This window comes from Alternaria alternata (assembly GCF_001642055.1).
Source record: "Alternaria alternata strain SRC1lrK2f unplaced genomic scaffold CC77scaffold_5, whole genome shotgun sequence".
NCBI classification, from domain to species: Eukaryota; Fungi; Ascomycota; class Dothideomycetes; order Pleosporales; family Pleosporaceae; genus Alternaria; species Alternaria alternata.
Genome location: NW_017306194.1, coordinates 136,478 through 162,142, shown reverse-complemented (window position 1 = coordinate 162,142; position 25,665 = coordinate 136,478). Strand labels below are relative to the sequence as shown.

Here is a 25,665-nt window from a genome sequence, read left to right as displayed (position 1 = left end):
CCATTACTTTGAAAAGGATCCATGTACACGACTGGCCCAACGACTGCATACCCTTATTCCTTCAGCTCGTCCCTAACAAACTTGCTCTTCCCCGCAACCTTGACTGCCAATAACCAGATACTGATATCACTCATGATGTCCGTCGTCCCGACATCCGCTCCGATAGCCTTCGAAAACCAATTGCGCATCTCCACCGCTACCAAAGAGTCTACACCGTACCGATAAATCGCCTTTTGGGAGTCAATGTCATCTCTGCTAACGACGAGAAGACTGGATAGCTGAGTTTGTATAGCTTCGACAACGATATCTGTAGCTTGAGCCAGCGAAGTAGCTTCGGAAAGCTTGTACGAAGGGCGGTCCTTGGCTTCGGCGGATGCCGTGTCCGAGGAGAAGCGTGAGGGAAGTGTGTCCAAGTAGTGGTAGATTGGCCGCGTACTACCCAGAGGTGCAACGATACCCATTGCTCGAAGATCAGCCGGCAGAGTCAAGGGTGTGATGATCTGGGAACCGACTGTGCTAGTGTCAACACGCTCCGGGTCGCAGCAGAACCGGAGAAGGTTGTAGATATCATCCATGGGTACTTCCTCCAGCATGCCACGTACGCGGAGTAGAGCTTGTACTTGGTCGTTCTGGGCAACGTAGCCGACGCCTGTGACCATACTGAGTGCGAGAGCGTGGGCGCGCTGGCCGTGGCGCATTCGATGTGCTGCTAGTGCGTCTTGATATGTGTTTCCGACGGTGTAGTTTGATTGACCAAACGAACCCATAATGCCAGTTGAGGATGACAGCATGATGAAGAAATCGAGGCCCAGCGGTAAGAGCTGGTGTAGGTTCCAGGAGCCGTCTACCTTGGGCGCGAGCGACTCGTGCCACTTCTCCATTGTCATGTTCGCAAAGGACGAATCTCGCATTACCATTGCTGCTTGAATACATCCCCTGACTGCCGGAAGATGAGCAAAGGACATAAGCATATCCCTAAGCTGATCACGATTGGCGATGTCGCACACCGGAGCATATACCGCTGCGCCTTGAGCTTTCAGTTCCTGCACCAAGTGATCACGCTCTGATCCAGTGCCATCGACTGGTGACCTTGATGGTAAGATGAGATGCTTGGCTCCATGTTGTATCATCCACCTAGCAATGCTCTGGCCTATACCTCCAAACGCACCAGCGATGATGTAGCTGGCGTCTGGGCGGAAAAGGGGCTTTGCGGAATCCTGAGCGAGTTCCATCACTACAATCTCGTCACTGTCCATCTCGATTACTACCTTTTCCACCATGTCTACGTCCTTAATCCGCCGGAAAGCGGGCTCGATCTCGCTCTGCTTGAAAACATTTGGAAGTGAAGCAATGGTGACCTTATCGTCTCCTATAAGCATCAACACATGCTTGAAGATGTCAGCAAATACATGGCTCTTGGCCAACTCTTGAAAGTTGACGCTGACAAAAGCAATGTTTTTCGTGGTAGATGGAAGCACAATGTCTTTTGAGCTATTGGCGGTCGAGTGGAAAATGTCCTTCTCTCCAACTCCAACAAAGCGTCCGAAGGAGGCGATACACGGCCAAGAATCACTTAAACGATCTTCAGAGCCCACTACGACCGCGACGCCTTGACCATTCGTCAAGCGGAGGATACCATGTTGAAGATCGAGGCTGTCGGTCGAGAATATGTTCGACTTCGGAATATGTAGAGTGTTTTCCAGGAAGAAAGCTCCATCAGCCGTGCTTACTGTCGCAAAGATCTTTGTGTACCCATGAAAAGCGGCAATCTTGATAATCGCTTGACCCAACACACTAGCGGCATCGTGAACCAAGATCGAGTCGCCGCTCTTCATGCTATAGCACTGTTTCAAGCTATAATAGGCAGTGCAGAAAGCCACAGGGTAGGCTGCGGCCTCGCAGAAGCTCATCTTATCTGGAACTCTCTGAAGCTGTGAGACTTTACAGCGAGCAAGTTGCGCGACGCCATCTCGTGTCACGCCGAAGACGCGATCGCCAATTTGAAAGCCTGCATCATGCGACGATCCGGTGCTTACCACAACTCCAGCAATTTCACTTCCAAAGGTTTCGTCGTGAACTTGGCCAAGGGCTACCAAGATGTCCCGCATGTTAAGACCGACTGCCTTTACTTGAATGATTACGTCATCTGACGCAAGCTCATTGATTCTGATAGAAGTTTGCTCATAGTGCAGTGTGTTCAAGACACCTGCGGCACCAATGGTCAGCTTTGGGCTGTCAAGTTCGCTCCAAGGCTTGGTGACGTAAACGACAGTGTCTTCAGTAGGCAGTGCTTGGACAGTGAGCTCCGCGTCGTCAACCACACGCGGAGTGCACAGACGACCATCGATCTCGCAGTACTCGTCTTCTGGGTCAATTTGCGGTTCTAGTAGCGTGGTGGCAACCTTAACAATGTTGGCAGCAACTGTGTCAAGCCCAGTCTCAAGATCAAGGCTAATGCTCGAGAGCCGGTAGTCTTCAGACTCGGTCGCCAGCGTACGTACCAGTCCCGAAACGAGGCCTTCCGTAGGGCTTTGGTCAATCGCTTGGTGTTGGAAAGTGATCCACAGGAGGGTACTAGCTTTCGAGAGCAGACTTTTGATCTTCGCGAGCTCGTCCTTTTGCATGCGCTGAAGTAGATTTCCGTCTAAACCAGGAAGAAATATGCAAGAAGCCTTGTCAAGCTCATGCTGGGCGATCGAGCTCCATGTGACTAGAGCTACGCCGACGTCGCCTTGCGCTGACATTGTTCGCCGAAGAGTATGCATCAAGTCTAACTGCAATGGCTCTAACTCATCATAGATGATGTGAATGCAAGACTTGGACGTCGCTAAACGAGGTGACAGAGTCGTCAGATGATGGAATTCGGCAGGTTGCCAGTTTATTCGGTACAAGCTTCGACGCCCTTCTTTGTTGCCCGCCGATGGGCTATTGCGACCGATGGTGGAAGTCTCTAGATCACCGTAGAAGCAGATTTCCTGCGTATTGGCAAACGCTGCGGTGACGGAGAAGAGCTTGTTGCGGAATCCACGTCCAGAAACCTTCGCATGCACGGCCACATCTTGCGCATCTGATGAATCGCGCATCAGCTTGACAGAGAACCAGGCGTTACTAAAGCCCGTCGGCACGGTGGTAGCTGATGAGTCCTTTGCGTAGATGGAGTAAGCTGGAAACGTCATCTGAAGAATAGCGTCCAACGCAGCTGGATGAATAAGGTGCGGATCGCTGTAGCTGAACTTCGCATGCGTCTGCCAATCTCGAAGGCCAATCGTACCTGTAGCCTGGTTGTGCTGATCCCATTTGACGTTGCGCATGCCCTTGAACGTTGGACCGTACGTAAGACCAGCTCGACTAAAAGCATCGTAGATGTCAGCACTGTCGATAACAATGCGACATTTCTCTGAAGCTGCGAGGTATGCCTGTTTCTTCTCTTTCGTTGCCGTCGCGCATTCGGCAAGATCTCCAGAACTGTCATGGTGATTGCCGTATTCAATCGCAACGAATCCTGTACAGCACAGGTGCCATCCGCCATCCTCATGTAAGAAGAGGGAGAATTGATTCCATAAGCTACCCGGCTGCACATCACGTGATTCGACCACTGCGGGCCGTAATGTGAGCTGAATTTCTGTGCCACGAGCGTCTGCTGAAAGTGTCATGGCTTTGGTGAATGTGACGTCTTTGAGCTTATAGCCTGATACAGCTGCGGTTTGATGACCATAGTACTGGCGCGTGGCTTCGATAGCCATCGAAAGCATTCCCGCAGCAGGCATGAGGCAAAGACCGTTAATCTGATGATCTTGAAGGTATGGGGATTGGTCTAGAAGAATACGATTTGTCCAACGTGCTTCGTGCTCGTTCCAGTCGGGTGTGCGCGAGCCAAGAAGCTCATGATGCACAAATTGTGTTTGACGGTACTGAATGCTCGTTCGGCCTTCGAGCCAATATCTTTTCTTGTCTTCAAATTGATAACATGGGAGTGAGGGTAGGAATTTGGGACTGATGTCGCTGTCCTTATTAACTACAGCTATATCGATAGTTGCGCCGATGGTGTGGAGCTTCCCAGCACATTCCAGAGCTGTAATGTTGGCGGCGTGGTCACGCCGTAACACAGAGCTGTAGTCGATCGCAACATCTCTTCCGCTTTGTTTGAGTATATCACGTAGCGGTGAACGTAGAACAGAATGAGGGCCGATCTCGAGAAAGAAACAAGTCGAGGCATCTTGTCGTGCGCATATATCCTGCAACGCAGCTGAGAACTGTACTGATCCAGTAAGATTTCGTTGCCAATACTCAGAAGTATGCAGCTCGTTGAGTTGCTGAATATTCTTCCCAGTGACGGTAGAGACAAAGGACGGTTGAGCCTCTACTTGTTCACCAGGCTCGATCGTCCGAAGCAGCTTCTCATAAACATCAGCAACTGGCTTCATGTGATGTGAATGATAAGCAACGTCGATCTTGAGAGTATGAACTTCGACATTTGCTTGTTTGAGAGCGATAGCCATTTGGTGAATCATGCTATGTGTACCTGAAAGTGTGAAGCTACTCTGGCTGTTGTAGCAGGCGATAACGACGGGATTGGTTGGATATTCTGCATTCTGCTTGTTCATGATATGTTTCCAAGTTTCAAAGGGGGCCTGGACAGCTATCATGGCGCCCTGAGAAGGATTGATAGTCTGAGTGATGGCGACTGCTAGACCTCGAAAGTAAGCAATCATCCAGGCAGACTCTTGTGAGATTGCACGACTAGCATAAGCGGCAGCGATCTCACCCGAAGAGTGACCCACAGATATTGAAGCGCGAACTTTCCAGGAGATCAACAAGTCATGGATGGCCACCTGCAGAGCGGTGCAGATAGGCTGACTAAGCTCCGGTTGATGGATGATTGAATCGTCTTTCGACTTGAGGTATAATTCGTCGATAAGGGACCATTTACTGCCAAGTGACTTGAAGTACCGATCTGCTCCAAGCATGGCGTCCCGAAACGGTGCGTACCCCATGAGTTCGCGCCCCATTCCATCCCACTGTGCACCTTGACCGGTGAAGACGAAACACAGATTCACTCGCTGTTTGACTCGCGTAGGGGTAGACCAGGAGAGTTGCGAGAGCAGATTTGGCAAAGCAACGCAAGCAGTCTTCCATGGAAATGACGTTCGCTTCTCAGCCAAGGTGTACGCTACATCATTAAGAATCCGGTGATCATTCTCATCGTTCGCATGATTGCACAACCACTTTTCGAAAGTGGGGATAGATCGCTGGACGGCACGCTCGTCAAATGCGGATAGTACGAACAGCTTTGGGGCGGTTTCGTAGTCGTCCATGATATCAGGTGGCGTATCGTCTGCAAAGGATTGCGAATATGCGTTAGTACCCGTGCTATAGCTGCCGTCCTCACTATTGATCGCTAGGCCATCGTAGGTGGCTGGTTCAGCTGCTCCTTTGCTACCGTCAAGCACTTCAGTGCAATGTTGGCCGGACAAACCATGATCACGAAGAAAGCTCAGCGCATCGTCCAGAACAACGTGGGCGTTCGTGCCTCCATACCCGAATGAGTTCACACTCGCGCGTCGAATACCATCCGTCGGCCAGGTTGCCGGTACGAGCGGAAACTTCAAGTTGGGGCCAGCCGCCGCAACAGCCGGGCTGATGCGCTCAGGATATACATTCGGTGGAATGATGCCCTTCTCTAGAACAAGAAGCGTCTTAATCACACCCGCGATTCCACTAGCGCCTTCAGGATGACCCATGTTGCTTTTGAGGGCACCCACGAAGATCGGGTCTTCAGGCGTCCGACAAGAGAAAACGTTGCTAATAGCTGCAGCTTCGCAAGGATCTCCCACTGGAGTACCGGTGCCATGCGCCTCGAAATAGCGAGTATCACCAAGATCAAGGCCTGCCCGCGCATATGTCTCACGAATGAGTCGCTCTTGAGCAGATTGGCTGGGCGATGTGATGCTGGGAGTGTTCCCATCTTGTCCACAGCCAGTTGATCGCACGACACCCCTAATGGTGTCTCCATCTGCAATGGCTGTATCGAGTCGTTTGAGGATGAGTACACCAAAGCCCTCACCTCGAGCATAGCCCGATGCGCGCTCATCGAATGAATAACAGACACTGTCTTTGGACATCATATTGAGGCTACTCAAGAGTGCTGTCGAGTCTGGGAGTAGGCACAAGTTGTTACCGCAGACAAGTGACTATAGTCGTTAGTCATTCGAGGTATCGTGCAGGAGATAGAAAAATGACATACCATATCTACACTACCAGCTGAAAGCTCCTGACATGCTAGGTGAAAAGCGACGAGCCCACCTGAGCAAGCCGTATCAACCGTCATGCTTGGGCCGCTGAAGTCATAGAACCAACTTAGTCGGTTAGCCAACATAGCCAAGCCACTGGATCCGACGATACGGTAGTCACCAGGCATCTGAGAATCACGCTGAGAGATCTGGCTATACTCTTGGAGTAAACAGCCAACGTGAACTGAAGTCCTGGTGCCCATGGCTGCTTTCATAGGAATACCAGCTAAAAGCAAAGATCAGCCCTAGTTATAACAGCAAGCAGGGAGTAACGCACCGTTCTCGAGAGCATGATAGCTCGTCTCCAACAAGAGGCGTTGTTGAGGGTCCATACACTCCGCTTCCGCGGGCTGGACGGAGAAGAAAGGGGCGTCGAAGCGGGCGGGATCATCCGCGAGAAAGTGGCCACCTCGGTTCTTTACGGTACCAGGTCGATGGCCATGCTCTTTGTAGAAACCCTCAATGTTCCATCGATTCTGAGGAATCTCAGTCATGGTAGATCGACGCTCCATCAATAGCTTCCACAAGCTCTCAGCGTTTGTGATATCTTGGGGAAACTTGAAGCCAAAGCCCACTATTGCAATAGGCACTAAGCCGTTGGGACTTGAGGCCGGCATGAAAGTTCCTTCCGGATCAACGAAGTCGTTCATACTGAGAAGGTGTTATTGGTCTGGATAGTGGATAGTGATAAGTATGTCAATCAAAGTCAAGTTACGAGGTTTCGTAAGTGCCTTATTACTCAGGAATAACAGGATCGGTTGTGGAATTGATATGCAACAGCGTGTTGGGGAACTTGGGATGGTTGTTATAAGGGCGGGCGAGCGATTACTGAGCATTTTTACACACAACATGTGGAATCGGTCGTGATTGAGGCAATTGTACGATGTTACGTACTGATCTGATGATCAGAGACTCCCAGCTCCACGCCATGCAGACTCAATGCAAGCGCAAACGCCTCATGAGTCGGAGTAGGGGGTAAATTCGGAAGGTCATTTCTTGCTCAGTGGCAAGTTTGTCCAACTTCGTAAGGGGCATACTAGGTCACGCATGAGGGCGGCCCTTCTCCACTCCAAATATCCCAAACCACCGGCACCGTGAGAAGAGCCACTGTTGCAAACAGTAGTGATTCGATAGTTAGCACTCTGGAGACTAAACACTTGGGAGTCTAGAGAAGAAGACCCACGCGGTAGTCTACCGTATATGGCTAGCCTGGTGTAGACGGCGTCTTACCCGCATCCAGGCTTACTCCTTTGCTTGACCCCAAGCTTGTGCGGATAGTAATGTCTCAAAAACTTGGGTCTAGATGTTCAGGAATAGCGACAAGACATTGTCAGCCATGAAAATTGCCCATCCATCTGTCGGTGTCAAATCATATTCGTAACATGAAAGGAGAAATCGCAAACCATCTGAGGGTAATCGACAGCTGAAAGGGAACGACAAGCCAATAGTCACAGGGCCCTGTTCCTGAAGTCATGCAGTCTGGCGCCCGCCGTGGTCGGCGTGGGATATTCGAGGTAGGACTTTACGACTTGGCGCACTCGCTAGCGCCACCAATTGCGATGATAGGTCGCTCGGTCATCGAAATCCTGCGTTGTCTAGTAGAAAACATCGCCCGTGTTCCACAATCATATCACCGCGCGCATAGAGTGCACACCGAACTATGCAGAGTGACACGGTGTCTAGTCACTCGAGCTTCTTAGTTTGCATATCGCCCGCCCACTCAGCCGGCTCGCATACGCCAGCACGATCTCGCCCTAAACCCTTCGTATGTTCGATGCCGGGCGTCTCGTATCAGACATCTTGGCTGCGGTACGCCTGGCTCGGCCGGTGAAGCTCCGGACTGCCGCATTTTGTCAGCTTACATATGACTTGAGAGTGCCCCGGACCGTCCACGTGATTTGTCCAGTCGCTGTAAGCACTCCTGAGTGATGTTTCGAACGTGACCTGGTATGCATTGTAGCTTATCAAGTTCTCATTGCGAATTCAAAGCTCACAGAATGCTCATAACAAAGAGGCGTTACATAGTACCGTGCTGGGATCTGGAAACGCAAGTCCGAGCATGTGCATAGCCTGAGCCTTTAGCATATCCCAAACCACGACTATCCACATCATCATTGTATATGTCGAGTTGGTATCTTGGCGTGTATAAGACGCTCCGGCTCAGGCATACATCGGATTGGGTTCCTGCGTTGGACGGTGCTCGCAATGTGTTTTTAACCCCACCCTCGAAGGGTAGAGTTTTTTTTAGCCGCTTGTAAGCACACAATTGTTATTGGATAGCGACTGATCGTGGTCAAAATCGAGAAGGATCTTACAGTCGAAACTTCGAGTCTTGCGATTGCATAGATCGATCACATACGAGCTACCCTTATTCCTCGGTTGTTAAAATACTTTGAATACTTGCACCTGCTTGCATTCCCATATATCGATGGTTGAGTTATGGGAGCTACCGCGGCTTTTAACGAGGTGGCCTCGAGAATAGGTGACTTGATAGGAGGTCGTCGTCCTCTAGCTTTGAGTCAAGGATGTAAACGTGATTGGAACTGGTTGGTAGAATCCCGGTTCGTACACCTTCATCAATCCGACGACTGGTTGGAGAATTCGGTCACCAAAGTGAAGAATCCTTTAATAGTTTCGTAATAGTTTCGTCGTAAAATATTGGAGTCGGGTGTGCAACTCGTGAGTCAAGGTTCTTTGTTGTGTTTATAGCGATGGCAAGGGCGGATCAAACACGCCAGCTAAACAGCGTCATCAGACATACTCTTTATTCTTGCATCTATCACGAGGGCGACGTATCGGTTGCTGCATACCGCGAGTCGTTTGACCCCAGGCCAATTTGGCTAGATGTAGAGAACCATGGTAATGTGTAAGCGCGCATGTGAGGGAGTGGCGCAGTACTAGCGAATATGCGGAACAGACAGCCTATGCCATAAGTTTTGACCAACGCGTGCTCATCGCATCTTCATTGTTCTGTCCGCTCAGACTGCCAAAGACAGTGGGTTCTCAGAGATACAACTACCGATATGGCCAGAGCACTATTGTTTCGAACCATCAGGTATTTGGCAGTCAAAGATGAGCGTAGAGTGTTTTTTCTTCTTCAGCTTGAAGGCGTGTCCAAGCGCCCGTCAGCCTTATGTTGTGCATGGCTGGGTGAAAGGGCAGGTTGCGCGCAGCCAGGAACCCGCTGAGCCACCACGTGTCGTTTCAGCCATCAGCATGTCAGACTCTTCGTCTCCCCTCTCGCGGAAAGTACAGATGCGCAGGGTTGCAAGAGCCGCATATGCAAGGGTCATAGTTGCGCGGAGACGATGAAGGTCATTGCATACCAATTCGCGGCCTGGGGGAGCCTTTCAGAAGTTGCACAACCGGACACCTCATTCTCTTGCACTCTGGCAAACTCGTCTCTTATCCCTCGAAAGATTGATAGTGTATGGCCACGTTCAGAGCCTGCAGCGTAGGGTAGAAGTCGCATAACGTTGATGTCATGCAACAGCCGTGCCTCTTCACTGCGCCAAGTGAGTCAGCATGCCGAGCTATCGTTTCATGCCACTGCAGGTCGGAGGACCTATGGCCGGGTTCTCGGATTACCATGTATGGTGGTTGGTGTCGATGGTGTAGGGGCGTGGGTGAGGACGACGCGTCCTGGGATTCCGAGGTTGCTCGGAATGGAATTAGATCCGACAACGCGGGACAGCCGCGGGGCAGCGCAGCGCAGCAGCAGCACACGGCGGCGGCGGCTTGCTAGTTCACGGCCACCTCCGAAGCTTCCTGACGGCCTGAACACGACGGCAGAATAACAGTCATTCTTGCGCAATCGACATTTGGGAGCTTTACAAGCCATCGCGTACTGACCCTCCCAACTTCACCCGAACATGACTGTGCGCACCGCAGAAGGGCTCACGCCCGAACAACTAACCTTTTTCAACGAGAATGGTTATCTACTGATACCTGATGCGCTGTCGCAAGACACGGTCAAGCAGTTGCTGGAAGACACAAACAATATGCTAAACGACTTTTCACTCGATGACCATCCCATGACCAAGTTCTCGACTGGCGGCGACGACGGCGCGGACCACGTTGGAGACAGCTACTTCCTGGAGTCCGGTGACAAGGTACGGTTCTTCTTCGAAGAGGGTATGTAAGGCAATCCGCAGCCATGGCAAGTGTGCTGACACGCGAACAGATGCCTTCGACAAGTCTGGCTCACTGACCAAACCTAAACACCGCGCCATTAACAAGATCGGCCACTACCTCCACGAGCTCTCGCCTTCGTTCCGCAGCATGTCCCTTTCCGCCCGCAATGCCGCCATTGCGTCCTCGCTCGGGTTCCGCGATCCCCGTGTTTTGCAATCTATGGTTATCTGCAAGCAGCCTGAGATAGGCGGTGCAGTGCCGCCACACCAAGATAGTACCTTTTTGTATACGGACCCGCCGAGCGCAGTTGGCTGGTGGTATGCACTCGAGGATGCGACACAGGAGAACGGGTGCCTAAGCTTCGCTGCTGGGAGTCATAAACGTGCTGCTATTGACAAGAGATTCGTCAGGACGGGCAATGGTACTGGCTTCATTGACAATGAGGGTGCCAAGTTTCCAAAGAGTATAAAGCACCAGACAAACGCTGAGAAGGAGTACGAGATGGTCGAGAAGGAGGAGAGGTACGACATGGGTGAGGTCAAGGCTGGCACTCTTGTCCTTATCCATGGCAACATCCTGCACAAGAGCGAGAAGAACACCAGCAACAAAAGCCGGAATATTTACACGTTCCATGTGATTGAGGGCGAGGAGAGGTATGACGAGAGGAATTGGCTGCAACCGCCTGAGCAAGGATTCTCAAGGCTATTTCAGGAAAAGGCCGCGACGGACGCAGAAAACAGACTTGCGAAGGACTGGTAGCTGGTCTGTAGCAATATTGATAGACATTTCACGATTTGCTCTGGACGCACAACGCGATACCACCAAGTACAAAGGCCATGCCAATCCATGTGTCTTTGCATTGTTAGTTTTCGTCCCGTGGCAGAGCAGAGAGACAACGTACCTCTGCTAATGACCTTCTTCTCTGCCCACCACTCCCCTAGTACGGTGAACAGAAAGGCGAGCGAGTTCGTGATTGGCACCGTGAGGCTCAACTCCGCCTTACCAATCAATATAAAGAACCATACACTGCCAGTGACGTTCAATAAGAGCGGCACCGCATACGCTGGTCGGCTCAGGACACCTATAACTGCATATAGTACTCCGAGGACCTTTTTCTTAAGCCATGAGTTGTTCGGGTCAGTAAGGGCAGGACGCTGCGGCGGAGTGTAGTTCCTGGTATATGCGTATCAGCTTGCTGGTCAGGCAATGTACTAGGCTTGCGAGAGAAGGAAGGACTAGCAGAAAGTAATAAACACCCAAGCTTACATAGCAGCTTTTCGCATGAACGGCGTCGTGAGTCCCCAGCACGCGCCAACCATAAGGAAGCCTATGATCCAGCGGAAGACGGAAGGTTGAGGCTCATTGGCCACAGGCGCGTCGGGATCCATTGTTCGATGGCAAGTGAACTATTGACAGAAATATCGTGTTAAGATGGTGACGCTCAAGCCGTAGATGCTATCGTCGTCGCGTTGGTGCAGTCGTCATGCCCTGAGACCTGCGAACGGCAGATCCACAACAGTCTCGACGACACGCTAAACTAGCCGTGCACAAGCCTCAACACCACACCTGGGCAACTGCTGGGTATCGTGAACGCATCCTCATACCATCACCACCACCATCATCATCGCCACCAGATGTTTTTGCTGCCTCTCATAGCTCCTCGGTAACTTCCTGAAAGTGACATGAGATATCCATCGGTCACATGCCATAGGGCTAATCGAACTACATGAGACAGAAGACAATGCCGTCACGACCTAGTGAGGACAAAAGCGAGGCCCAACAGCGTCACGGCGCTTTGGTTTCTGCTGTTGTGCACCCTTCATGATGGACGATCAACTCACCCCCGGGCCCTAGCAAATTTGAAACCTCGCCGTCAAGGTCGATGCGCATGTTTGGTTCTCTTTCGCTCCTAGTATGTGCAACGCGCATCAAACTGTCCTTGACTCACGCCTTGCACGAAAATACCTAACCCAGTTACCCAGGTATCCTTCGTCTACGCTCCTGTACTCTTAACTAGTCACGTCCTGTGACTCCACTACCGTTCTCTGTCACTTCCGATTCTCATTCACATCACCTAAGTGTCAGTCTGCGTCTTACAGACTCTCAGCGTTGATGGGCATTGCTAACTAAGAACTATTTGCAACATGCGTGAATTCCGAGTTCCAGACCCTCGGTAGTTGAGGTGTTGGGACTGTCTCATTGGTATGAAGATGTCGTAACTCACGGGACTCGATCAACAGCCTTACCTTTACAACTCATGCAGCTGCACAGGCACTTCAAACGTTGGTTCTGAAACCACCGTTCGTGCGGCCTCTTTACCTCACCGGTCAGGTCAAGCTTCGGCATACACAAAGAGATGGACTAACAAAGAATCTCATCTACAAATCGATTGTCGTGTAACGGGTACCTGCGGTATGGACGACGCCTCCAAAGAAAATACCCCAACGTCCGGTATATGGCTGCATGAGCACGCACCTCCTGTCGTCACTAAATATCCAAATGCCCCGGTCGCAAGTTCGTAATGTTCGGGACCTAAATGGTGCCGACGCCTCAAAAGTACTTGAAACGAAAGGGTTGGGGCTTGGTCATGCCCCATTCCAACCCTGGATCAGCCCGATTCGACTTAGTACGCTAAGTATAGCTGGAATGTACACCGAGTAGGAGATGGCGGGCAAGGTGCTTTGCCATATTTGGGTGCAGAATTGAATGTCTCTAGTCTGGTTTGTTCACCACGTTTGTTATGAGGCATCATTGGCACGTTACAGAAATTGCTCCCGTGGGCTTGCAACCACTAAAGCACATTTACCAGTAAGGTACAAGTACCGTGTTACTCTCATCGCCTGTTCTACTACCAACTGCGACGATCCTCGCTTACCTACCTAGCCACTTCCTGAACACAACACGCAGGCACGTGAGAGGTTTACTTCAGAGTATCGTTATCCACCAACACCCTACCGGAATTATGCCAATGCGGCCCACCAGCGATAAAGAGGTTGACGTGGTCGATCTAGACCGTCTCTTCGAAGAGTATGTTCAAACAGACTTGCTCAATCACTTCGGCGACTGCAACCCCAAACAATCAAGCTCGGGTGAACCAAAGCATCTTTTTGACTCAGTTCTGTCGAATGAGAGCCAGCTTTTTGGCTCTGAGCCTATACTTGATCGGGAAACGCAGGCTGCTTGGCACAAGGCTCTCGAAAAGTACGAACAAAACCCAACCCCGTTGCGAGCTGAGGACTCTATCTCATCTTCTTACGTTACTTCGTCTACTGGTAATGAGTCTTTCAGCGATTCTGAGTTGCTAAACCTTGACGACTTCTTTGAACTAGAAAGGAAGCAATCGAGGTCCATCTCTCAGCCTCCTACAACTCGACCCCACACTTCCGGACGATCTGTTAAAAAGGCTGTATCGATCTACAATCAACTGAGGCACCGTGGTATCTCAAAGACCTCTAAAAGGTTGCATGCTTCGACTTTCACAAAGATGATGCAATCCTCTCAACACCAACCTTCAGCTGGCAATACGTGGACCCGCAAGACGGACAGTCCAACGAATTCATTCACAAGAGCCTCATCGCATGGCATTGCTTCGCCCCCGCTATCAACCAAGGCCAAAAGCAATGAGTTTTTCGTTCAAGGGCATTATCAGACCTATGCCGATAACTATTCTAACCTACCAAACAACGGATCTGGCTTCCTTAATTACCAATTGACGCCTTGCGCATCGCCAGCAATTGGAACCCCTAGCATCAGTGGTAGCGGCTTCGATAATGATACGGGGCTCACCTCTAGCTCTTCCAGTGCGCCAAGTGCGGCTCTCTCAGCCTTGCAGACCCCGCCCTCTTCTCTCCAATTATCTATGACAACGTGGGGCCCTAACACATCATCAGCTCTGGATGTTGGCTTCTCAGCCTCGTGTGATTCTACCGACGGCACACAAACTACAGACTGGTGGGATGGGAACGTTTCCACCAGTCACCCTCTCCATTCGACCAGCTTCAGCCAAAGCAACTCACTATCCACAAGCCAGAACATGAGATCGGAAGGATTGGGAATATCTTGCGGATCGGCTCCGTACGGCTTTGGCACTATGCACGATGGTTTTTCTGCCTCCAGAACCTCGGCTGCATTTGACATGGTTAACTATGGTGTCATGTACAATACGCCGTCTCACCAACAGCAACATCATCACGCGCAACACCACGTCGCCCCTATCAGTCAGTCAGTCTCGCGCTCTCCTTCGCCACGCGCCGAAACACGCTTTCACCGGTCGTCGCACGCATCTAGCCACCGCACCAGCCAGTCGTCAATGAGACGCAAATCCAGCAACACTTCCCAGCAATCCTCGAGGCAGATGAGCACAAGTAATGGTGGAGTTGGTTTCGTGAACTTCACGCCAGATGACAGCCGTAAGATTCTCACAGGCGTGGCACCCAGCGGATCCAGCAAAACTAAAGCACGGCGGGAGAAAGAAGCCGCCGACAAGCGACGGAAGCTTAGCCGCGCGGCGGTGAAGGCTGTAATAGAAGCTGGTGGTGATATCGATAGCTTGAGAAGATTGGAAAGGGAGGGCGTGCTGGTTATGGAAGGTTAACGAGGCGATTTTACAGACTCTCGGTATTTGTTTGTTTAAGGATTTCTTCTTTCGCTTCCAGTATATGGGGCCATTGTTTTACATATACGATTATGACACGTCACGCACTTGTGGCGCGATGATAAATGCATGAATGACTACCTTTGAATTGCTGGTTGCCGTGCGTGACTGGTGTGCACTTCGCTATGTGAGTAGCTGCTAGCTACTTGTTGCAGCGCGATGGTCTGAGCTGCCACCCGCTGGCGACCCGTCGGATGCGAGATGCGGAGTCGTATGGTCTCGCTGCTTGAGAAAGCAGCATGACATGCTGTTTCAACCTTTACTGCTCGATATATGGATGCCTCGCCCTCGCCCTCATCTTCAGCCGGCGGCCTCAACCTCCAATCGTCCGAGCACAGCTTCTACAACGCCCTTGGCACCAATTCCCCTCTCCACACCACCAAGGCTCTGCTCCTCAGCTTCAAGCTCGACTGCGCCCTCGTAAACCTTGACAATTGTATCCTCATCCACTTTGGCGCCACATGCTACCAACCCCCTGATCAAGGTACTGACCCTAGTTATCTCCCGCATGACTGGCGGTTCGATGTCGTCGTTTTGGCTCGAATACAGTGTCTCAGTCACACTCTCGTCCAGTCGGTTGATGCCCATCTCCTTTGGGTCAGCATTTGTTGTGATGTGCTTGCTGATGAAAATGTAACCGTTTACGCCAAGTACAATGTCGATCTCGCCGGCCGCCGTGTTCAGCGTAAAGACCTGCCGTCTGCTCCTCACAACGCCACCCTTGCGACTCAATATGCCACCTCCAGCGCCACTCAGACTGGTGAACAGACCGTTGCGCAGTTTCCCGTATTTGAGCGATCGCGTGTGGAGGGAGGCGGTGCCGTCCTGGTGCAGACTCTGTACCTCGGCGACGAGCAGATCGCCTTCTTGGAAGAAGGTCCGGATATTCAGTTCATCTACGGTTGTTCTTCGTCGCAACACTCCACCGGGCAGATTTATACTAGACAAAGGCAGGTTTGCGTGCATTGGTGCTGCGATGTCCACATTCCACTTCTTTGTTCCCACTGTCACTATGCGTCCTACGACCAGGTCGCCAATTTCTGGTTGATATCGGGCGCGCAGCGGTTGTACCGAGAGCAGCTTGTTTGTTTTGTGCAGGGTACCGGCGACGGTGGATATTATCGTCGTGGAAGACGGAGGCATGGATGGAACGTAGGTGCCGTGGCCGCGCATCCATTGCGGGTCCGAGGTTATGGCTTCACCGGGTGTCACTATCGCCTTTGAGTCGGAAGTCACGAGGTCGTCGTCCTCCATGTCCACGTCCGAGTCGTCCGAGTCGTCTCTTGCATCGCGCCGTGGTGGGAGCGGTGCGCTAGGTGGGAGGATAGAGATTGGCATGGCCGAGGATGCGCCGTGTACAGTTGGTCGAATCGCAAGAGTCTGGTGGGTTTGGCCTGTTCGCGCTTCTACCGGTGTGGTATCGTGGGCGTACTGGTCGTGTCGTTGGCTACCGCTCAGAGCTTCGGAAATTTTGGCGGGGATGGGAGCTGCCCGGCCATCCCTGCAGAGCTTTCTGGATGCGGGCTAGTCTCGACGCGTCTACTCATGGCGGTCGCGTCCGACGTCATCCCATCAATAGCACCGACATCTTTGCAGAGAGTAACAGAGTGAAGCTCCATGGCGCCTGTATCATCGTCCCCTGCTGTGTCCAGCTTCAACGAGCCCTTTATCTCGGCCCTCGATGTCGCTGCGCCTAACAACGCCAATGATGATCCGAACTACTATGCTCGTTATCCGCGCTCACTGATCACGACCTCTCATCTAGACGCCTTCATGACAGGCACCGGTTCCACCATCTACAAATCTTTAGTACCCCTGCTTGAGTCTGCCTCCCATGAGCTCATTCTCGTCACCTGCTTCTGGGCCAGGTCCAAGACCCTCGACACACTCAATCAGGTTCTGAGAAACCTGTCTGAAAAGGCCATCCGGAGAGGGACAGACAAGATCAGGGTTCGACTATGCTTTTCTTCCAGCTCCGTCTTCCAGAAATTATTCCACAAGCAAGCTACTACAGGCCAGACGTATTCACCGTCAGCATGGATCAAGAAGCTGGGCTTACCTGACCCATCTGAATTGAACGGACTGGACCTTACCATCAAGTCTATCTTCATTTTACCATTCTCAGTCATGCATCCAAAATTCATCCTCATCGACCGGAAAACCGCAGTGTTACCGAGTTGCAATATCAGTTGGGAAGAATGGTTCGAGGGTGCTGTCACCCTCACAGGACCTGTTGTCGAACAGTTTCTCAAGTTTTATCGCACTTTTTGGGAGCGGCGAGAGGATGCTCCAACCACTCTCGATGCTCCTGAAGGTGTCGCAGTCAAGCTCCACGATGCATTGACATCTTCGCAATTATTGTCGGCTCGGGATATACACACCATTTTCCTTCCAAGCCCGCACCATCGTAATCCACGCTTTAGCTTCACCGGAGCTCAGGATGCCCTTCAAGCCCCGCCGACTCCCTTGAATGTTTTCATACTCACGATTTTCGCAAAGGCCGAAAGAAGCATTCGTATACAGACACCAAACGTGACTGCACCACCCGTCCTATCCGCAATACTTCGAGCGCTTGCCCGTGGTATTGACGTCCGGATCTTGACCTCTGAACGTCTCATGATACTCGAGCAATTAGTTACAGCAGGTACTACAACCTCACGTTGCATCAAGAAGCTCATCAAACGCTATCAGCAGCTGAGTCACAACGGTGGTAACCCAAACGACGAAGAGATGGCTATAGCGACTCCCAAGCCTGGTCACCTACATGTAGCGTACTTCGAGCCGATCGGCGGGCCTAAAAAGAGGGGTAATGAGGTGGGGGAGCCTCAACAGTCGCATCTCAAGATGACCATAGTGGACGACGAGGTGCTTGTTCTGGGCTCTGGGAACTTTGATCGGGCGAGTTGGTTCACGAGTCAAGAGTTGGGTGTTGCTTTCTTCGACAAGGAAGTGGTCAAGAAGGTTGAGAGTGCAGTTGATCAAGGTACACAAGGGAGAAGTAAAGTAGTGTTTGACAGTGAGCGCTAATTTGGATCGCGTAAGACGGTCTATGTCTAGCAAGTTGTATTGAGAAATATAGCGGTGACCCTCATACACATTCCTTTGCACTTGTTTTCCGGGTGTTGTTGTACTCAAGAGCGACATCTAGTCGACAACAACGATAATCCATTGTGGACGATGCCGCCCAAATTCGACTGTTTCAAGTGGGGATTGCATGTGACCGATGCTGGAACTGTCTTTGTTCTCATATGGTCCAGTCGTCACAAGACTCTTACCTGTAGTTAAAGGGATTTGTCTGCTGATCCGCCAGTTGAACACACTTCCAAACAACTCTTAATAAAACATCATAGGGTGAACCGGTTCATGCAATGATACGGTTACTGACGAATATGCTCAACACGTTGACCTTACAGGACACAAAGTGTTGAGCATGGATTGTATTGCGCTCAGCCTTTGCGGCCGGAGCATGTAACCGACAGCAGGAAGCTCACTAGCATCTCAGCCAGTCGACGAGCGGAGTAGGGTGTCTGTCTTTACGGAAGAATATGTACAAGCTGCGTGATATCTACGCTCATCGCCTAATCACTGCCCAAACGCCTCAACGCCAGACAAGCGCCAGACCTATAAGCAAATGATAGTGCGCATGCCATGTCCCCATGTGGCGAATAGTGTGGAGTATATCGATAAAAGGTAGATGTCGGTATAGTCCAATCATCTCTTGGGAAAAATAAATAGAGCGGTGAAGTAAAGGCGCGAAAACATCAAAAAGTCCATGTGATCCACATCAGCACTTGACGGATCGTCCCAATTGCATACCAGAACCATGCAGATCGAGAACCTGAGGGTATGCCAACGTAATCCAATCAGACCCAAAACAATTCCCAGCCCAGCTGCGCATAACCAAAGGCGCTGCCATAATCTAATGTTGAATGTTGTATGTATTAGTCGTGTTTCGTAGGGCTTTGTGCCAGTCGGCAGCCCTGTTCAGCAGCGCGATGCTGTGGGGTAAGAGGGTCTACATGGAGCCCATGGCAATGAGTGCCTCGATAGCGTCGCGCTCAGCGCCAGATCCGGCTACACCAGCCGATGCATTGAAAACGGAAGAAGTCAAAGGAGAGCCCGCGTTCACGACGTGATTACCGTGGGATGCATGAGGAACAGTAAGGAAAGGTTTGTACGTGGGCGTCGCAGTGCGTCCGTGATGAGGCTGAGGCAGAGAGTGGGCCTGGGCGGATATGCTCCGATAGCGCGGGTTGCTCGTCTGTGTTCGGCTTAGATAGTTGTAATCGCGGTGTTCTCGGCGCGGACCGCGGCGGGTCTCGCGAAGAGCTTCAGGCCCCATGGTCGCCCAGTCTTCTTGATCAGTGTCGTCATTTAATTCTTCTTCCAAATCCATGTCCGAAGCCGAGTCGGACTCGGTACTGCCTTCGGAGTCGTCTAGCGACATCTGATCAGCCATCTCTTCGTCTTCGCCCTGGCGGTGCGGCGACCACGAGCCAGCGTTCCAGCTGCCAGAGTAGACGTCGCGTTCTTGTCGCAACTTTGGAATCTGGAGGCTGCCTCCGATGCTATCAACACTATCTGGTGGTGTACGCCCATTTCCAGGGCGCTTACCGCCAATGGGCATGCCCGCAGCCTGGGAGCCGGAGCCAGCTACACTCCAACGCCCCCAGCCGACTTTCTCGAACTTGACCTCGCCGTGCAGGCCGCCACCGGCGCGATGTTCCAGCGCTGCAACGACCAGCCTACGGGCCTTCGCAGGGGGTAGTCCAGAGAAGCCAGGTACCGCATGCGTCAGATGCGCCATCATCTCGCGGATGGGCATTGCGCCGTGGCCCTCGATAATGTCTGGCAGATGGTGCTTGGCCAGCATGAGGGCCGTAATCTGGCGCGTCGCATCCAACCCAGCCAGCGCCTCCTTGGAGAGAGCAGAGGGCTGGTCCTGCGCTGCCGCGTGTTCTACCGCATCCTGGAGGTCTATATCCATAGACTCCTCTTCTGGTGTGTGAAGACGGCCGGCTACGGGCACGGGGCGTCGCTTGTGCGCAGGAAGGGTCGGAGAGATGGAACTGGGCGGAGTAGGGAGAGTGCCAGTCGAAGCAGCGTGGCCACTGTCCTGGCGCCCAAAGGCCATGGCGATGTTGGACATGGGCTTCTGGGCGGAAGCAGCCATGTTTACTGGTATGAGGCAGGGGCTGACGAATGAGTCAAAGCGCGGGTTGACAGGGCAGTCGCAGTAGGTGGATAGGAGGCCTGGAGGGTGGTTTCGTCAGTGGCGGCGGACTTGGAATGCTGTGGTTTATCCAGGACGAAGTTGCAGCGTGAGGCGACTTGGTCTGGCGGCAAACGTACCTGAGTGTCTTGGGGTTGAACTGTCGGGTATCGACGGTAGGGCGTATGGTGTGCAGCAGGAATTTGGGTGCAAAATTAAAGACAGCGACCGAACTGCCTTGTGCGACAAGCGAAGTGCAGTTATGGGGCAGATATGCGCTGGCGTTGGGTTGTTATAGCAAGCTGCAGCAACGTAGCTTGTGCCTTCACCGTTCCGAGACGTCTGGCGATCGGCGATGTGATCAGCGAGTCGGTAACGGGAGGATGCAGGTAGCGTGTCGGGGCAGCAGAGGCGAGATGTGGTTGAGGCGAACAGGAGCAGGCAAGGTGCAGTGCGGAAGTCAGAAGAGGCTCAATATTGGATTGTGGGCTATGTTGTGAGTCTATGAATCAACGAGGCAGGCCCTCTATGATAAGGCCTCCTTGGTTCCGAAGGCAGCTGGAACCAAGGCAAGGCACATGCACGCGCATCTGACAACCCCCAGCTCCGACTCGTGCCCCTGCCATTGGCGCACGGACAGCCACACCTCCCACAAGCGTCATGGAATTTCGCCTCTCACTGCAGCAGGGACTCGAAGCTTAGAAGCAGGGCAACATTAGAGTTGCACCACGCCCACCGCCCCGATTCCCTATCGTGAGGCTGCCTGCACTGCCAGAGGTGCCTGCTGCCACCTCGACAGTGCCATGCTGCTTGCTCGAGCCCGCACGCCGCCATCGCCATGGTGCCTTCCGTTTGCAGCCGATGCCCCATATCAGCATCTTGTCTATCGGCTCCTCATGTTGGCCATCCGTCTCTCCATGCCTCGCACCCCCAACAGCCATTGGCGCCATCATTATCGCGCTGCGGGGTCCATCCCACCACCATAAGGTCCGATTTCGCTAGCAGCGCAACCACCCTCTGCCACACGTGTTTCTCCGACAGGCCGCACACTGCAAGACATCCCGTCGCAACACATCGCCAAACCTTATAGAATGCCTGGTGCCGATATGCCGGACGTCTTGACCGTCAGACGGATGACGTGGGCTGCACCACCCAGTGCGCCGGCGTGGGAAATGCCTCAACCGTGATTTGCGTTAACCACATACTTCGTGATCGCCTGGTGGGTCGACATAGCATTAGCGATGCGACTACACACACACAAAAGTTCGACCCAAAATACAACATACCGACTTGAGCACATTGATCTGCTGCACCGTGCGAGTGAAAACGGCCCGGTACTGCTCTAGGTTCTGCTGCACCACTTCGTTGCGCGTAGTGCGGCCTTCGCAAATGGCCTTCATCTGAACTTCCATCTGCCCACAGTGTTAGTGATCATGTCGGGTCATCAATGCCCAACAAACCCCACGAGCACCACTTACTTCTTTCCGGAGGAACGGCTTGCTGAGGCTCGTCTCAAACCCCACGTTGTCGTATCCTTCAATAAGCGCGATACCCAAAGTCGTCGGGATAAACTCTTGTACTCCACCCGTGCCTCCTCCGCTGTTCTGACTTACTGCTGCGCCGCCTCGCCCACCACGTCCCCCTCTTGCACCTCCTCTTCCTCTTCCGCGCCCTCTGCCTGCACCTGCCCCATTGGCGCCCGCCGCACCGCCACCCGCTTTAAGTCTTGCCATGACGTATTCGCGTTCCTTGATCTTGGCAATATGCTCGGCCATAGTTGCATCTGTGCCGATGCCATTTGCGTCCATGAGAGCGATGAGCTCGGGCTCAGTGAGATAGCTGGGTGCCGTCGTCTGTCCGTCCAGCATGTTTGCTTCCGTGAGCTCCAAAGTCTCGCCTATTGTGTACTGCGGCAGCACTTGACTGCTCTCCCACTTGTCGTATGGATAGACGTCAAGGTAGTTCCTTGCAATGACGGTAAGACCATGTGCGTGAAAGACCTCGCTTCCATATTCAATCTCGATATCTGTGGATTCACCAATAGCATCTTCGGAGCAGCATGCGAGGAAGCGGCGAACAACAAACTCGTAGACGGTGCGCTCTCTGTCGTTGAGCTGGGATGAGGCGACATAGTTGACAGGATGGATGGGCGGATGTGCTTTGTCATTGTTGCGGCCCTGGCGAGGTTGGTGAAAAGCACCGTTCATGAGACTCTGTGCGAATGGACCCCAGCGCCCATCTTGCGTCTGCCTTCCGACAAGCGCTCGCAGGTCCATACCAGCGTCAAACTGGTCAGTTTCGGTGCGTGGATAGCTGATCCAGCCTTTCGTATACAAGTCTTCGGCCACTTTCATGACGTCTTGAGAGGTCATACGAAGGAACCTACTTCCCATCTTCTGTAGCTCCACTGTCGTCAGAGGTAACGGTTTCCATTTTCTGGTGGGCTTTTTTGCCATCTTGATGACTTTCGCCGTCTTTGAAAGCAGACATCGCTCGAAGATAAGGGTTACTGCCATGCGATCGAAAAGATGGCCTCGCCGCCAGTTGAACTTGGCATCGATTCCGTCCTTTGTGTGCGCAAGTTTGATGTACCAAAATGGCTCTGGAACGAAGTTGCGTACACGCAGATATCGGTCGACGACGAAACCTAACGTAGGGAACTGACAAGATCCGTAGCTGATCAACTTGCCTCGCTCGTCGCCCTGTTGAGGGATCATGTTTTGTAGCGCCAGTGTCTGCATGCGTGTAAAAGCTGCACCGAGACGCAGGTCTAGCTCGATTCGCGCTGAGACAGCTTGCGCCTGCGCTTCATCTAGGCGAATAGGATTCTGAGAGGCATGTATGACATGTCTGGGGAAGGTTAGTTTACATGACTTTTCCATGGTGCAATGATACAGACGCTCTCTCGATATTGCTGAAGCGCGCTCTCCAAACCTGCATATTGGGATTCGCTCTCAATGCGATATCCCGAATCTCGGTTCCGATATGCTCGCCTTCGCGATCACAATCGGTCCAGATGAACAGAATGGACGCATACTTGGCTTGCGCTTCAATGTTACTCGCTACAGCCTTTTTGTCCTGTGAACGCATCAGCCAGCTTCACGTAATCAGATCTATATTACTCACCTCTGCAATGCTCGACACTATGGGAGCCTCGAACAGTGCTGAGGGCTGACATGAGTGCCATTTCTTGAACCGATCATTGAAGTCTTGTGCGACGATATGCCCTGCAACGCATGTGAAGGTTACAGAACATTGCCCCCAGGATTGAAAGCGAAAGTCGAACTTGTAGTTCTTGACCCACTGAATACCTCGGACACTTTCCTATCTGGAGTCAGTCTTGCGTTCGATCGGCAGTCCAAAACCAGAAGGTGGTCGCGTCTTTGATGTCTAGCACTACCAGATAGCACGAAGACCTTTGCAGTGCATTTAGCCATCAGCGTGCTAATGAAGCACAAGTGTAAACTGTATGGGTACAGGATGGTATTGTATGAGACAATGCTGGCACCTACTGCTCGGGCTTGGCCACCCAGATGGTTTGCGACTGCCTTTGCAATCGATGGCTTTTCCGCTACGCACAACACCCGAGTCATGCCTCCGAAATGTCGTTGGAACCATAAAAGGGACTGAGACTGATCTTGGAAGGATGGCGATGGTCATGGTCATGTGAAAACGCGTCGAACCAGATTAGCGCGTGGTGTGGAGAGCCGCACGGGCGTCCCTGCAGCCCGCTAACGTGGAAGCCAGGGAAATTCATGAGGTCATTGTTCGCCGCAAACAACAAACGCTAATTCCAGCTTGTGAGTGAGGGAGCATCGCAACATCTTCACCATCAACAAACCTCATCGAGACGATGCCCGACCCACGGACATACATGGATATGGCGCTGCCCCTTGTCAAGACGCTGCCCGAGTGCGCCGACTACTTCAAGACGGTAGAGCCGTTCCTTCCCCAATACTACGACCTCCCGCACAAGGTCGCAGCACACATAACCGACCCACAGGCACTCAAGGCCCTCTACGTCAACACCAACCCGCTTATGACAGCGCTGGCTTTTGCCACCATGTTCGTCACCCCTATCGTGCTTGCCGTCTCGGAGATCAACCGCAACTACTCGCAAGTCGACCGGCTGTGGAGTCTGCTGCCCGCCATCTACAATGTCCACTACGCAGTTTGGGCCCATCTCAACGGACTGCCAACAATGAAGCTGGATCATGTCATGGCTGTCTCCATCATCTGGGGTGCTCGCTTGACCTTCAACTACTGGCGCAAGGGCGGATACCAAGTTGGCAGCGAAGACTACAGATGGAACATCGTCAAGGACTACGTTGGTGGACCTGGCATGTTCATCTTCAATGTCACCTTCATCTCGCTTGGGCAGAATGTCAGTACTCTCGTACCACGTGCATTGAGTGCAAACATACTAACTGTGATAGATTCTGCTCTGGCTCATCACCACGCCTACGTACATCCTCCTTCTCGCCAATCGTCTCAAGGGCAACGACATCACATCCTACGATTCCTTGTTTGGCCGTTCCATGGTCGCTATCGTTGTTCTTGAGTTCTTCTCCGATCAAGCGCAATGGAACTACCACAAAGCCAAGGGTGCATACCAGAAGACCGCCAAGGTACCATCTGACCTTAAATACACACGTGAGCAATTAGACCGCGGATTCAACACAACCGGTCTTTTTGCCTGGTCGCGCCACCCCAACTTCGCCGCTGAACAAGCCTTTTGGGTATGCTTGTACCAATGGTGCTGCTTGGAGACTGAGACCTACGCCAACTGGGCATTCGCAGGTGCATTCGGATACCTGATCCTGTTCCAGGCCAGCACTTGGCTCACCGAGCTGCTCAGCGCGGGCAAGTACCCTGAATACAAGGTCTACCAAGAACGTGTCGGCAAGTTTCTTCCCAAGTTCGGCACCAAGAGCATGGAGCTGCCGCAAACTGAAAAGGAGAAGCAGAAAGTCAAGGACGCAAAGGCCGGTAAGGGTGCTATGAAAACTAAGTGAGTTCATGTAGCAAAGACCTATGAAGGCGTTCCGAGACGTAAAGCTAGCTAGGGGAGGGTGTGGGCTGTGCGTCCAGTCGAGGCAAGCTGGCGATGTGAGCAGATCTGACGACAAAGATGCGGTTTCGACATGAGCATGTTCACATGACCAACATACATATTAATTTAATTAACTAGTATCATGAATTGAAGAAAGTAAGACAGCTACTCTGTCTCACCCCGAGAGAAGAATACTCACGCGCCTTGTTATTCTACATTCCTGACGACTATTTACAACATGTAGATAAAGAACACTATCAAAAGAGGAGAGTAAGACGTAGTAGGGAAATCCAGGAAGTATGCTTGTCTCCGACGCGCGCGC

The 25,665-nt window shown here is 52.2% G+C and overlaps 9 protein-coding genes across 9 annotated transcripts; 4 read left to right on the top strand and 5 right to left on the bottom strand.

The window, feature by feature from the left end:
* Nucleotides 1-53: 53 nt before the first annotated feature.
* CC77DRAFT_1058721 (polyketide synthase PksJ) lies at nt 54-6,940 on the bottom strand (the record flags this gene model as incomplete). Its single annotated transcript, XM_018528160.1, has 3 exons — nt 54-6,191; nt 6,245-6,516; nt 6,568-6,940. 3 exons carry the CDS (start codon nt 6,938-6,940, stop codon nt 54-56), a joined length of 6,783 nt encoding a protein of 2,260 aa, XP_018388399.1.
* Nucleotides 6,941-10,010: 3,070 nt separating this feature from the next.
* On the top strand, nt 10,011-11,474 carry CC77DRAFT_1017820 (phytanoyl-CoA dioxygenase family protein). The gene is made up of 3 exons (XM_018524481.1): nt 10,011-10,423; nt 10,473-11,276; nt 11,326-11,474. Exons 1-2 carry the CDS (start codon nt 10,163-10,165, stop codon nt 11,181-11,183), a joined length of 972 nt encoding a protein of 323 aa, XP_018388398.1. The 5' UTR covers nt 10,011-10,162; the 3' UTR covers nt 11,184-11,276; nt 11,326-11,474.
* Nucleotides 11,212-11,812, bottom strand: CC77DRAFT_1058719 (integral membrane protein; the record flags this gene model as incomplete). Its single annotated transcript, XM_018528159.1, has 3 exons — nt 11,212-11,276; nt 11,326-11,597; nt 11,691-11,812. The coding sequence occupies 3 exons, from the start codon at nt 11,810-11,812 to the stop codon at nt 11,212-11,214; spliced, it is 459 nt and encodes a 152-aa protein (XP_018388397.1).
* A 1,391-nt stretch (nt 11,813-13,203) lies between these two features.
* Nucleotides 13,204-15,278, top strand: CC77DRAFT_679861 (hypothetical protein). The gene has a single exon (XM_018532741.1). The coding sequence runs from the start codon at nt 13,387-13,389 to the stop codon at nt 15,016-15,018; it is 1,632 nt and encodes a 543-aa protein (XP_018388396.1). The 5' UTR covers nt 13,204-13,386; the 3' UTR covers nt 15,019-15,278.
* Nucleotides 14,920-16,565, bottom strand: CC77DRAFT_679900 (hypothetical protein). Its single transcript, XM_018532743.1, has one exon. It carries the CDS (start codon nt 16,414-16,416, stop codon nt 15,379-15,381), a length of 1,038 nt encoding a protein of 345 aa, XP_018388395.1. The 5' UTR covers nt 16,417-16,565; the 3' UTR covers nt 14,920-15,378.
* An 81-nt stretch (nt 16,566-16,646) lies between these two features.
* On the top strand, nt 16,647-18,196 carry CC77DRAFT_1017817 (phospholipase D/nuclease). Its single transcript, XM_018524480.1, has one exon. The coding sequence runs from the start codon at nt 16,696-16,698 to the stop codon at nt 18,103-18,105; it is 1,410 nt and encodes a 469-aa protein (XP_018388394.1). The 5' UTR covers nt 16,647-16,695; the 3' UTR covers nt 18,106-18,196.
* An 897-nt stretch (nt 18,197-19,093) lies between these two features.
* On the bottom strand, nt 19,094-20,251 carry CC77DRAFT_1029077 (hypothetical protein; the record flags this gene model as incomplete). Its single annotated transcript, XM_018526489.1, has 1 exon — nt 19,094-20,251. One exon carries the CDS (start codon nt 20,249-20,251, stop codon nt 19,094-19,096), a length of 1,158 nt encoding a protein of 385 aa, XP_018388393.1.
* A 1,198-nt stretch (nt 20,252-21,449) lies between these two features.
* Nucleotides 21,450-23,945, bottom strand: CC77DRAFT_957384 (prokaryotic type I DNA topoisomerase). The gene is made up of 6 exons (XM_018535531.1): nt 23,803-23,945; nt 23,417-23,614; nt 23,190-23,368; nt 21,769-23,140; nt 21,581-21,702; nt 21,450-21,519 (listed from the first exon to the last, which is right to left on the bottom strand). The coding sequence occupies exons 1-6, from the start codon at nt 23,881-23,883 to the stop codon at nt 21,468-21,470; spliced, it is 2,004 nt and encodes a 667-aa protein (XP_018388392.1). The 5' UTR covers nt 23,884-23,945; the 3' UTR covers nt 21,450-21,467.
* Nucleotides 23,946-24,065: 120 nt separating this feature from the next.
* CC77DRAFT_957380 (DUF1295-domain-containing protein) lies at nt 24,066-25,625 on the top strand. Its single transcript, XM_018535530.1, has 2 exons — nt 24,066-24,674; nt 24,727-25,625. The coding sequence occupies exons 1-2, from the start codon at nt 24,144-24,146 to the stop codon at nt 25,303-25,305; spliced, it is 1,110 nt and encodes a 369-aa protein (XP_018388391.1). The 5' UTR covers nt 24,066-24,143; the 3' UTR covers nt 25,306-25,625.
* Nucleotides 25,626-25,665: the final 40 nt, after the last annotated feature.

Coding starts and splice junctions, on each gene's coding strand:
- CC77DRAFT_1017817 (XM_018524480.1), top strand. CDS start 16,696: ATGGCGCCTGTATCATCGTCCCCTGCTGTGTCCAGCTTCAACGAGCCC.
- CC77DRAFT_957384 (XM_018535531.1), bottom strand. CDS start 23,883: ATGACTCGGGTGTTGTGCGTAGCGGAAAAGCCATCGATTGCAAAGGCA. Junction 23,369..23,416: donor TAGTGTCGAGCATTGCAGAG/GTGAGTAATATA, acceptor ATGCGTTCACAG/GACAAAAAGGCTGTAGCGAG. Junction 21,703..21,768: donor AGCCGTTCCTCCGGAAAGAA/GTAAGTGGTGCT, acceptor CACTGTGGGCAG/ATGGAAGTTCAGATGAAGGC.
- CC77DRAFT_957380 (XM_018535530.1), top strand. CDS start 24,144: ATGCCCGACCCACGGACATACATGGATATGGCGCTGCCCCTTGTCAAG. Junction 24,675..24,726: donor TCATCTCGCTTGGGCAGAAT/GTCAGTACTCTC, acceptor TAACTGTGATAG/ATTCTGCTCTGGCTCATCAC.
- CC77DRAFT_1017820 (XM_018524481.1), top strand. CDS start 10,163: ATGACTGTGCGCACCGCAGAAGGGCTCACGCCCGAACAACTAACCTTT. Junction 10,424..10,472: donor TACGGTTCTTCTTCGAAGAG/GGTATGTAAGGC, acceptor GACACGCGAACA/GATGCCTTCGACAAGTCTGG.
- CC77DRAFT_679861 (XM_018532741.1), top strand. CDS start 13,387: ATGCCAATGCGGCCCACCAGCGATAAAGAGGTTGACGTGGTCGATCTA.
- CC77DRAFT_679900 (XM_018532743.1), bottom strand. CDS start 16,416: ATGCCAATCTCTATCCTCCCACCTAGCGCACCGCTCCCACCACGGCGC.